The following is a 13,122-nucleotide window of genomic DNA, read 5'->3' as shown; positions in this document are numbered from 1 at the left end:
GAAAGCTGTCATTTGGACAGGCTTTGTTAAGGTCGGTGAAGTCAACACATGTCCGCCATTTCCTATTAGGCTTCTTTACCAAAAACGGGTTGGCAACTTAGCTCGGGTAGAGTACCTCTCGGATGGATCTGTTCAGGAGGAGATTATCTACCTCAACTTTCAAGACAGCATATCGCTCCAGGTCCATTGTTCTTCTCTTCTAGCGGAGCGGCCTAACCTCACTATCAATATTCAAGGCATGACATATGACATTCGGGCTGATCCCGACCATGTTGGCATGAGTCTATGCGAACACGTTGACATTTTCCCTGAGGAAGCTGGTCAGGTTGCTGGCGAGCTGGGGGTTGAGATTACTTCCAATTCTCAACACTCGACTCGACTTGCTCTGATTGACTGATATTTCAGATAGGTCCTCAACCGGCCTACTGCAAGGGCATTCCTAGATATGAGGATCCATGTTATCCTCGGTTGGGCGAGGTTGTGGCTCGATCCTGCAGACCACTATTGCCTATTCATGGATGCCAAGTGGAGTGCCTTTTCCCTTGCATGCTATCTGCACTGCCCTTACATAGCAGTCGTGAGATGTGCGTTGAGATCTGCTTACTTCCTTTATCCCCATCGGGGTGGGAAACTTCATCTTTAGGTGATAGATTGAGGTGACTGCTTTGAAGCTTCATAGTAGAGGTCGTCCCAAGATGCCATTGAAAGCGAATAGACAGTCCCCTACCAGGAACTCAATCATTTTGGTTATTTCAACGGTATCACCCAACGTGACCAAGAGCAATATCATTCCTTTGGGAATCAGATGATCCCCGGTGAAACCATACAGAGGGATGGAGGTAGGCTTCAGATTGGTCTCATCTAGTTTCATCCTTTTGAAAGCTCGTTGGAACAAGATGTTTATGGCGCTTCCATTGTCCACCAACATTCTGTGGACCTCACACCGCCCTATTTCGGGCGTGATAACGAGAGCATCATCGTGGGGATAATGCAATCGTACCGCGTCTTTCTCAGAGAAGGTGACTTCCTCCTCTTTGTGAACCTTTGCTGGTCGCGACGTCGTACTCAGCACACTTATAGGGTCATGACGGGCTACGCGGGCATATCTTTCATGAGCACCTTGCGAATTCCCTGTGAGATGTGGTCCCCCAAAGATGATCCTTACACTGTAGAGACCTTTGTGACCACGACACTTCTTTCCGGGTTTCTCTTGATTTTTCTCCCGAATGAAAGCAGAATCATCGACATACTCTTTAAAGTGCCCCCACTTAATGAGGGCCTTAATTGCTTGCTTGAGGGCCCGACACTCATCGGTGTGGTGCCCATTATCCCGATGATAGCGATAGTATTTTTTATTATTTCTAGCTGAAGAAGGATTTTTCATGGGCTCGGGCTCTTCGAGCAAACCGGCCTCCTCTGACTTATCCAGAATAGCCGATACTGAGGCATTCAGAGGGGTGTATTGACTCTTGTCACAATTGCGATGAGGAACTGGGGCGTAGGATTTCTTGGGCTCGTATCGCTATTTTTTTCCTTTTCGCTGATCATCATTAGCCCATCTGCAATCAGCCTTCCTGTTCTCCCCCCGGTTGGGAGCACCGCTCGAAGGACTGGGGTCGTGGTGGTCAAGCGCAGCCTTAGAGTTTTATAAGCAGGCGAGGGAAACATTGTCTTCAGACAGCAATTTCTCCACAGGTCTGTCTGTGGGCAAACTTCCGCTATATGAGAGTCCGGACGGACTCTTCGGAAGTGTAAGCTACCTTGTGGAGCTCCTTGTGAAACCTGTCAATATAAGATTAGAGGGGCTCATCCTTCTCTTGCCTTATATTGCTCAGGTAGCTTAGCGACATTGAGAACTTTCTGTTCGCCTGGAAGTGCCTCAGAAATGTCGAGCTCATTTGAGGCCACGAGCCGATTGATTCTGCTGGGAGCGACCTGAACCATTGCTTGACATGGGAGATAAGGGTTACCGCCAAGCAATGACATTTTGCCAAGTCAGAGACTTGGTGGAATTCCATGAGGTTGTTGAACTCGTACAGATGATCCTGCAGATTGAAACTCCCATTGAATGCTCGCATGTCGGACATTCTAAATCTTGACAGGAGGGGAGCAGTTAACACTGCCGGAGAAAAGGGAGACGCCTCTAAGACCTTCCCTTGCTCATTTCGCTGAGCCTTAAACTGATCCAGAGCTTATTATAGCTCCTCAATATGAGGCAGCGGAGCCAACTGGGGATTATTTTTCGCAACGTGGGTTCAACCCTCACGGTTGTGGTTGAGGAACGACCACAAGTCTGATTCCTCTTCGCCGCGGCCGACAGTTTCGGCCAATCTTGACACACGCTGGCTGGAGTCGTGTGATGGTGTTGAGTGATTCGGGGAATCATCCCAACCCTCGCGGTGGTGTGAGCCGACCTGCGGACGGTGGGAATCCCCTGCATGACGACGATCAGAGCTGTCATTTTGGCGATAATAGGAATCTCCTCGCCTAGCACTTTTATGGGAGTGCTCGTACGACGTGCCACAGGATGGCTCAGGCCGTGACATGTCATCGAGTCGCAACGCCACAGGTATTATGCCCGGGGCATGATCAGTGTTCGCTGGTCCCTCGGAGCCTTTAGGTCCGTTGTGCGCCACTTGCTTTCCCTTTCTTTGACGCGCTGCAGTGCGCGTGATATAGGCTTTTGCCCTTTTCTGCGCTTTTACGCGACTTGCAAGAGTTTTCGGCGGTGGCACTGCCTTGATTCGGGTGGCACGACCAGATCCAATCGGTTTAGCCCTTGGCTGACCGTTTGGAGAGTATTATTAAACCTCTCCAGGTAATTCATGACGGCTGGATCAAGCCGTGAACTTGAAGGGATAACCCCCACGATATTTTGCTGAGTTGGGGGCACTTCAGGAGAAGTGTCCTCTTGTACCTGGGGGATTTCTTCATTGCCATGATTGGTTCGCTTAGATTCGAAACCGCGAGCTATTTGCTGTAGTAGGACCGATTAGTCAGAGATTCTCCTGATGAAGAACGGGTACTAAATAAAGTCCTCCTTCTAGCGCCAAACTGTTGATGCTTGATTTTGGCACCAACTATACACACGTGAGAAATGCTAAGCGGGCTTGGAAGTCACACGTGATTACGAAAGTATTTGATTTGGTAAGGGTGAAGAACAATGTTTAAAGTGGTTCGGATGCTCGCAAGCGAATCCTACGTCCACTGATATTGTATTAATGAAAGTAGGGTCAGGTCGAGTTTAGCAAGCTAAGTTGCAGCTTAGAGAATACAAGAGAGAGAGAGAGAGAATGATATTCCAGAGTGAAATTAGCCAATCCCGCAAATGAGAGAGAAATCATCTATTTATAGTGGGATTGGTCAAGGCAATGATTACTAAATCTGCAAGTCGGGTAGGTATCGTGCAAATCCTTCCCTGCATCACATTGCTCACCTGTCTGAGTGATTTCCTCGACTTGTGCAAGGATCGGACACGTGGACGGTTTCCAACCATTCGCCAACCTGGCGTATATCCATTACACTGGCAGGAGCATGCCACTCACGTCATCACGCGACATGGCAGCCTCTGAGCGGTCGTTGAACCTTCTTAATTTCTGGCCACCTCATGCTGACAAGACTATGCACCAGCCCTACTTTTCCAGGCATAACAATTGTAAATGAAGACAAAGAGTGAGTGATATGATATGTCGCACCTGTGTCAACAATCCATAATTCGGATTTAGAAAAACAAGAGAATGAAAAGTGATTACTTGGTAGGGATGAAAAATTGGAAGTAAGGGTGTGATGTTGAGTGGTGACTTGATTGGTAAGATGAGGTGACAACAAAGGTTTCTCAATGTTAGATGACTGGAGTAAGGCCAACACTTGCTGATATTGTTCTTGAGTCAAAGAAACGTTTGTAGGCTTAAGATTCCCTTTTGGAAGATCAAGATTGGGACTGAAGTTCTCAAAGGACTCATTTTCTTCTACAGAAACTACATTATGTGCCGCTGAATTATAATTTCTGGGTTTATAGCCAGGTGGATAACCATGCTTTTTATAGCATGTTTCAATGGTATGACGTGGTTTACCACAAAAGGTACAAAATCGTTTATCTCCATTAGCATGGTTAGCAAATGACTGTGAACCATCAAATTTCTTGTTGGAGGATTCATTTCAAATAGTCTTAGCAACAAATACCTTGGAAGCTCCCAAGCTCATCTGTCTTTCTTGCTATATCACCAAAGAAAAGACTTTATTGATTGAAGGTAAGGGCTCCACAAGCATAATCTGCGATCTCACAGCAGCAAACTAATCACCAAGACCTTTAAGGAACCTGATGACGTAATCGTTGTTCTGGTTTTTTTGACAGTAGCAAATGCACCACAAGAACAAGGAGTTACACAAGAACAAGAAGGAATAGGCCTGAAATTCAATAATTCGTCCCAAAGAATTTTTAGTTCAGTGAAATAATCTGTGACAGTTCAATCTCCTTACTTAAACGCATAAATTTCTTCCTGGAGATCAGAGATTCTAAAGATGTCTCCCTGATAGAATCTCTCTCGGAGATCATTCCACACATCAAAAGCCTTATCTATCCACAAAATACTATGAGTAATAGAAGGGGAAAGAGAATGAGTCAACCAGGACAATACCATGGTGTTGCAGCATTCCCAAGCAAGATATAAAGGATCAATGCTTGAAGGTGCTTGTAGAGAACCATCAACGAACTTCAATTTATTCTTGGAAAGCAGAGCCATCTTCATTGCTCGTGCCCAAGAATGGTAATTGGTGCTTGTAAGCACTGGAGATACTAGAACAAGAGTTGGATTTTCATTAGGATGAAGAAAATAAGGGCTAGATGGATTTTGTGTAGGATCGATTGAAGTTGCAGGAGTTGCCATTGATGAAATTTAGTTAAGTTAAAAAAAAAACTTAGCTCTGATACCATGAAGAAAAATAACAGTTGAAAAATTGATGTATTGTATTATTGAAAGTTCTGAAGCAATTGCTTCATACACACACATATATATACAGAGGGAAGTGTGAAAACTATAATGAGTTACAACAGCTAACAAACTTACTATGTACACGTGACTAACTAACTAACTGATTTTGGTTTCTGCAGTATTTTCTAATACTAAATACAAACTAGTCTTATGAATGTGAACCAATCTCGTTTCCTCCATTCAAAATCATCACTAGCAATTAAAGATTATAAATAAAAGTTTACCTTCAAAATCCTTTAAAAAGGATTCTTTTAAATGTTCATTAACTTTACAATTTTACCCTTACAACAAAAGAAGGTGAGGCTATTAACAAAATCAATGGGGTTCAAAGATCAGTACCCAGGATTAACTATACACATTTATATTCAGAAGTCATAAAATTGGGCCAATCTTGCCCAAGAACGGTTACCCAAGTCCAAGGAATGTGGCTCAGACCCACAATTGTTCATATATTTTGTGGGGAATTTTGTTTGAGTGGTGTTAATTAAGCCACGTTCAAATTCTTTGTAAGCCTCCATTTAAAAAACTTTCTTCGTCTTCTTTTTTTTTTAATCGTTTCTCTATAGATCTAGTTTGTGATTTCTAAACAGTTATTTATAAGTAAAATTCTAAAGTATTTGAATTCTAATGGATGAGTTTAGATAAATGTAATTAAGTTTTTACAGTCCTATAATTCTTCTGTTCTTCGTTCTCTCCTATTCTCTGTTCTCTTTATATTGCAATAATTCTCTTTACATTTTGGTAATTCTCCTCTTCTTTGTTCTCTATGTTCACCGTCATCCACCCTTAACCACAAATCAAGGAAACATTCAGTGCCACTCCACTTTCAACCACCTTTTGTATAGAGATTAAACAGCCATCAACATGTCATCATTACAAACCCTAAACTGCCTCTTGCTTCCTTGAGCATAACATTGTTTTAATTCTTCCTGGTTACGCATACAATTTTTTTTTATTTTTAAAGACTGGGGTGTTCGGACTAGCTTACATATACCTCAACTAAGCATCTGGTGCTTTGAAACTATTGGTCGAATAAGAGCTTTAATCGAACTCAAGACTTTCTTAAGTAATACATCCAAGAGTTCTTATAAAACCACTCAATCACTAAAGGTAGTTTACATATACAACCCTTTGATTTCTTAATTTTGGTTCATCTGAGTAGTCCAATCTAACTCATGACTCATCTCACCAATAAAGGATGCGAAAAGAAGAGAAGACAACATCAAATCAAAAACGAAACTCAGATTTTTTAATGAATAAAAGTATCTATAAATTAATCTAATATACTTAAAAGTAAAAATGCCTATTATGGTAATATTACATAAAAAAAAAAAAAAATTTTAAGAAATTAATTTTCAGGCTTGGAAAGAGTTTTGAGTAGGCCTCCAACGACATCACTAATTTTATATTGAGTGATACTATTGGCCCCTCACATTTGATCTCTTTACCCCCAAATACTATTAATTTTTTAAAGATAATTTTATCCCTTATTAAAATTATTGTATAAGACATAAAAGAGTTATATATATCTAAAAAAATTTATTTCATCTTTCAATCATAAACCTTATTCTTTTTTCAAATAGTAGAGACGGGATTTATGTAATTGAAAGAATTTGATCGAGATCATACAAGTACTAAATTTTTTGGTTTGTAATTTTCCTCTTTAATTTTTCTCTACTTTTGTATTTTCCCAAAATTTATAAGTTAATTGATACACTCAAATTTCTTAATTATTATTCTTACAATCTTTGAAGTAGAAACACATATGAATGGATTTGATCTCAAAACATTAACATTCAAAACAAGAAGCATAAAAAATATTGAGCATATAAATAAAAGGGTATTTTTGGAAGTACATGGGGTTTATAAAGAGATTAGTATATGCTAAAACATTTTAATGGGATAAACTTAGAAACGGGGTCATGAAAGATAAAATATAAGGGCCAATAACATCACTCTCTTATTTGATGAGTGTTGTTATTTGAGTCATATTAGAGCATCTCCAATGACAGTCTTTATTTTAAAGAGTATCTTCATTAATTTCTAAATATAAAGAATAAAATTTTTATTTAAATCAAATGAACTCTTTAAATTTAAGGAAGATACTCTTTATTTAAAAAAAAAAAAAAAAAAACTTAGTGGGAGAAAGAATTAATAAAAAAAAAAAAAAAAAAAACTTAGTGGGAGAAAGAATTAATAAATAAAATGCATAGAAACTTATAATTTATTAATTAAAATTAGGATAGAGGGTGAAATTTGACTCTCTAGATATGGAGAATCAAACTCACTCTTAATTTATATTTAAAGGATAAAGAGTATGTTGGACTCTTGTTTTTATAGATAGACTCTTTATAATAAAAAGTTTAGGTCATATAAAAAGTCTTTTGGAGATACTCTTAAATCTCTTTGTAAGCCCTATTAATTAAATTTATTAAAAATTATAATCTACAAATGTATTTTATTTCATTCCAAAATAACTTATCTCAATTATCAAATCATTATCTTTCTAAAATTCTTTGTTGAACCCCATTGCATATTTAAGTGTAATTATTCACTTTGCATTATCAACCAATTTCATACGCTAAACAAACATTCAATCCTAAACCTACAAATATATGTATATTTTTTATTCTGAACAAAGAGTTAAGGATTTTCGTTGCAAGCAATTGAAGTAATACATATAATTAGTGGTTGATTTGATTTATACGAGGTTTGAAAAAAATCAGCTCTAACTAAAAATTCATAGATCAAATATTTATTTAGGAAGTTATCTTTCAATTCCATGTTAAGTAATGGGATTGATAATGCAGACCAACTACCAATACTTGGTTTAATAAATTATGCACTCAAGGTGTACAAGTGAGGAAGGTTGAGTCTAACAAGCTATGTTCAGCATAAATAAACAAACCTAAAATGGAAGGTGTCTACTCTTTATTGGTGAAATATTAAATAAGGGTTGCTAAAAAGAGTAGAAGAAACATAGCTTTCTTTGGTTTCTGGTTAGATGAAAGGTAGAGTAAATTAGAGAAAGCAGAAACATTGAATTGATGATATCTGTATCAAATATCAATATCAATATCAATATCAACTTCACCAATGGTGGTTGGAGGATAGTCGGTCCAAACCACAGAATTTTAATTTAAGGGCAGCGACGCGTCCCAAGAATTTGCAATGTTGTCAAATCCAACTTTATTGGAATATTCAATCTTGGAAGAAACAAGAATAATCTATGATTCTTATTGCACTTCGACTCATCCGCCACACCTCCTCTAATTACTGGACTCGCCGTCAGGGGGACCATTCTCAGTCTATGCATGCAAACAAATTGATTTTACCAAAATTCAGCACTGTGCCTTATTATACCCATCTTTAAATTTTATACTAATTGAAGCTGTTTAAGTTACTTTCTCTTTTTTTTTTTTTTTTTTTTATTGGGATCATAGGTGTTTAGGTTATTTACACTCTTCAATAATTAAATCTTAGAATAATAGAATTTCAAGTAAGACCCTAGTGACCACCTCTATTATGCCTAAGACTCAAACTCAAGTTCATGAAACTTTCTTTGCTCTTTTACCATCAAGTACCAATGGTTATTGTTTTTAATTTGCTCTTTATCTAAATGTATTTGTGTGATTTATAAATTAGTATTTTAATTACTCATTTATTTATTTATTCTTTTTTTTTTTGGAGAAGTGTTGTGCAAATTATTTGATGTTCTTAATAAGTAGTTTGTTTAATTATATAATTGTATATAAATATAGAAGTGAATGTGTTATTGGGTAGTGGGTCCTTTGAGATCCAAATTTGATTTTTTTTTTTTAAGTAATATTACACTTAAACCTAATCTCACAACCTCGACGTGACAGCTCTAATAGGTCTTGCCTACTGCTATAGGTTTCACCTGCTCATTGGAGCTAACACATCGGGATTGTGAGAAAAAGTTGTAAGATTAGGTTGAGCCTTTCTTTTTTTTTGGGTGGTTAGAAACAAAAATAATACTAAGTGAAGACAAGTATCATTTCATGTGTTTATTGGTGGAAATTAGTCAGATTATAATTTGCATATGTAGATAACTTTCTTTTCATAGATTAACTTGTAACAGAAAACAACTTATGAATGAAATAAATTATAATATTAATTTTATTAGTTATGGAACTACAAGGATTCATTACAAAATTCTCATCTCAAGAATTATTCAAAGATTCATACCAATATTGTGTCATCATATTTAAAGATATCTTATTATCATATAATTATTACATCACAACTTCATCTATACATTGAGATAAAAGTATTTAGAATGCTAATTGATATTCATTTTATTTTGAGGATAATAATAATTCATCACCATCATCAACAACAAAACCCACACTGTCAAATAAAATTTAAAACAAGAAAGTAAAATAATAGTTAGATATTAGAAGAATTAAATAATTACATTTTATTAATACTAAATAATAATTAGTTAGGCCCCAACATTTAATAATAGTTATATAATAAAATAGTTAAACAATTAAACATGGAAGAATAATCATTATTATTTATTAATATTTATTAATGAATATTTAGAACTAAATATTTTTAAATTTTATTTAAAGAACTAGGTATTCAATTAAATGATTGATAGCACATTTGTTGATGCAGAATTACACCAACTAGAATTATCGATTGACCTTGGTGAAAGAACTATGTGTATGATAAAGTAACCAGAATGCAATGAAGTAAAAAAAGTAATGTAGGACACAAAATGTTTTTAAAGTAGTTCGACAAGTTTGAATCTTGAGCCTATGCCACTGTTTTTATTTGCTTGAGAGACTTCAAGAAAAAGTATAATGTCTAGGATAATTTAAAACCTTCTCCGTTGTTGAGGGGGTTTATAATAAGTTTCTTTAAAGAAATAAGAAAATAAAGGAATTACAATCAGTGGAGTACAACTTGATATTCTCGCGGATTGAGCGCTAAGATCGCGCTATCATTGCTGCTTGATTCTGATATCTTCCGAAATATCTGAGATATGAGCTTATCAATTATCTGGTTGACACATTCATGATTGATCGGACTAGTTATGTTGGGTCAAACTATATCTCGAGAGTTTAGCTGAGTCGGCAAGGTGTTGAGCTGAACTGATTTTGGATCGAACTATAACCTTGCGGAACTCTGACTTCTCGAGCTTAATGGAAAAATCACACACAACAATATATTATTCTAATCGATGTTATTACAATTTAATTATTATATAAGAATTAGTCATACCATTAGTATTAGAGGCACCCTATATTCATTTGTGTGTAATTATGTAGAGGTAGAGTACATTTAGTGTGTTAACTTTCCTATCCATTAGTTGCAAAATGCATGCTTTTCTACTAGCTATATATATAACTAGAACTTGTAATTAATTCACACTGAATAATTTTATTGGAAAAGTTCATATTAGAATAAACTCTCATATATAACCTTATCGTGGGATATGTAATTAATTAATTAGAAACTATAAATATTTCAACTATAATAATTATACTCATATGTACAAATAGAAAAAGTGGACTAATAAAGTAATCCATTTGCAATGAAGAATTATTATCACCGTATGGATGAACATATTTTTTTATGCATTTGATGAACATAATTAACAAAATATGTTTTTGTGGGTTACATAAACTGAAGGTGTCACCTTTGGATTTATAGTTTTGTGGGTTAAAGAAAAGATCAAACACAACATTCTAAAATAATCTCACCGTGGTTTTGCAATGCTGCCCATAAATTACAAAACAAAATGAGTTTTGGTTCTCTTTGAGACACCGTCGATATTATTTTCCTTAGATTATTTCTTAATTGCATGATGGCATGTAAAGCCTCTTCGTTATTCCTTACGCAAAACTTTTGCCTCTTTATTTTGTTTATCCATTCCTATTTATCGTGTGCAAGTTCACATTCAGGTTTGAATACAATGGGTTAATGGAAGGATATGATGCAAATTAATGTAGGCAGAATTCAGTTACTGATGAGGACACGTGTTATTTAATGGGAGGTTTGGCAAAATTTTGTGCGTTTTAATTTAGAGATAGTAGGAAGTGAGTGACTTGAGATACACGTGGTATGATATTAAAACCAATATGGTGTTGCGTTGCGCACCGGGATGTTGGTTTGCATTCATTTCGGCTTCTTAATAAGCCCACTTAACTTCCATACATTTTCGGATTTGAGCCACTTTGGGCTTTTCTTTGAAATTGAATAATCTTTTTTCTACTTGTATTTCTTTTTTTTTTTTTGGCATTCTCAATAATGTAACGTTAGTTTTGGAATATCATTTATCATAATGTTTTCTTTTCTTAAATGATACAATTCAAATGCATTCTAGACACCTGAAACATGTCAATCCATCCTCATCTTAGAGCCATTTGGAGCCCCAACTAATTGATCTTGTTGTTTTGAGCTTGTGGTTCTAGTCGACGTCTTGTCTGTTTCTCTTTCCATTTGGTTGAGCTGTGGCGCGTCCATTAGGGCACCTGAACCCATCTCCCTCCCTTGTTTGGAGCATGGGTGCTCCCTTTTGAGCGGTTGTTCTCATCATTTTGTCCAAAAAAGGGCACATTTGTTTTTGTCTTCTCTAGACCTTTCTGAGGCTATGTCCCTAGTTTTCTATATAGTTTCTTTTCTTTTATAAATACTTTTTTCCCCAAAAAAAAAAAAAAAAAAAAAAAAAAAACTGAAACAGTAAAAATGATTTGAGTGCAAAACCAAATTATGTCTATTTTAGCTATGTATAGAAAGTTTATATTATCTTCTTTTTCATTTGTTTTTTTACAAACACAGCATTGAAGTCAATTGGTGGATAAGAAATCAATTTTCTTTTGGGGTTATATATAGTAGAAACATTATTATATCTCATTAACTAGCTGTAGCGGCTTTTGGTATTTCGGAATTTGAAAAGGTAATGGCCTCAATTTTAATCTTGACGCGAGTTGTTTGTTTGGTGATCAGCAAATTAATTAATTTCGTAATCCCCATTAATTCATCATGTCCTTTACGTTAATTAAAGCAAGCTTTGTATATAATCATCTACTACAAGCTACCCTCGCATTAAACTTCAAATTAACTTTTTTTTTTTTTATTGCAATTGAATAAATATATTAAAAATGAGTATAATTGATAAGTAAAATAAAGAGTATAATGATATATATAATTATAATATAATTATTGAGACTCCACATAAATGATAATGACATACAATTTCTAATCAGAAATAAATATTTATTGTGGATTCAGAAATTAAGTTGTAATTTAACTTCCAATAATTGAACGTTCACATTATGCAAGCTAGCACTATTTATTTCATGACAAAATGCACCATGCATGTCATGATCGGGAAATTAATAGCCAACCTCTCCCTTCCACCCAAAAAAAAAAAAAAAAAAAAAAAAAAAAAAAAAAAAAATGACCATTACAGACTTTGACTTTTTTTCTGTTTGGTCATTATTGAATACCTGATTTTGTGAGTGCAGTGTGAGTAGAGTCAAATATAATTTAGTTTATTAGTTATCCTTCATTTCATTCTAAATTTTTATTTTCCAGCGAACTACTGTCCCGTTGGTTAACTTTTCCTATGCCTGGCAGTTGTCACTAACTATAGATAGCATGTACATAAAAAGAAGGTTTCGCACTTTTAGACCAAATTAATAAATAAAAGGTGAACATATTATAATTTAATTAATTTTAGAGCACTCTATCTGAGTACGAGAAAGATTGAGTATAAAATATTAGTTATTTGGATATAATAAATAATCGAGAGAGTGTGAAATGAAGAAAAATCACGTCAATGTCGTTAATTAAAGAAGAAGAGAAGTATTTGTACTAAGGAGAAACTCACGGGATGAATGTACCAAAAATCTTAATGGGTGGCTGGGTTGGTTTAGTTACAACCGGAAAAAATTGGAGGAGTTATGAAAAATATACCAGTTAAGTGAGCGTTGAGTGACGTGAAGTCCTTCATATTCCTACCATCTGTCCATTGTCCCGGTCCCGTAGCCTTAATTCCCACCCTCACTACTCCATTACCCTCAATCCTTCCATCTTTCTTTCATCACCAACATTTCTCTCTATCTTTCATCTCCAACGCAATACTTCCACAACA

The 13,122-nt window shown here is 35.7% G+C and overlaps 1 protein-coding gene across 1 annotated transcript; it reads right to left on the bottom strand.

Moving 5' to 3' along the window:
• Positions 1–4,475: 4,475 nt before the first annotated feature.
• Positions 4,476–4,886, bottom strand: LOC116143505. Its single transcript, XM_031428952.1, has one exon. It carries the CDS (start codon positions 4,884–4,886, stop codon positions 4,476–4,478), a length of 411 nt encoding a protein of 136 aa, XP_031284812.1.
• Between the last annotated feature and the right edge of the window lie 8,236 nt (positions 4,887–13,122).

The sequence above is a fragment of the Pistacia vera genome, unplaced genomic scaffold, assembly GCF_008641045.1.
Source record: "Pistacia vera cultivar Batoury unplaced genomic scaffold, PisVer_v2 Contig430, whole genome shotgun sequence".
Classification (NCBI taxonomy): Eukaryota; Viridiplantae; Streptophyta; class Magnoliopsida; order Sapindales; family Anacardiaceae; genus Pistacia; species Pistacia vera.
The sequence above is the reverse complement of the archived record's forward strand: the minus strand, read 5'-3'. Positions and strand labels throughout refer to the sequence as shown.

Bases quoted from the DNA above. Each gene is read 5' to 3' on its own strand.
- LOC116143505 (XM_031428952.1), bottom strand. From the start codon at position 4,886: ATGGCAACTCCTGCAACTTCAATCGATCCTACACAAAATCCATCTAGC.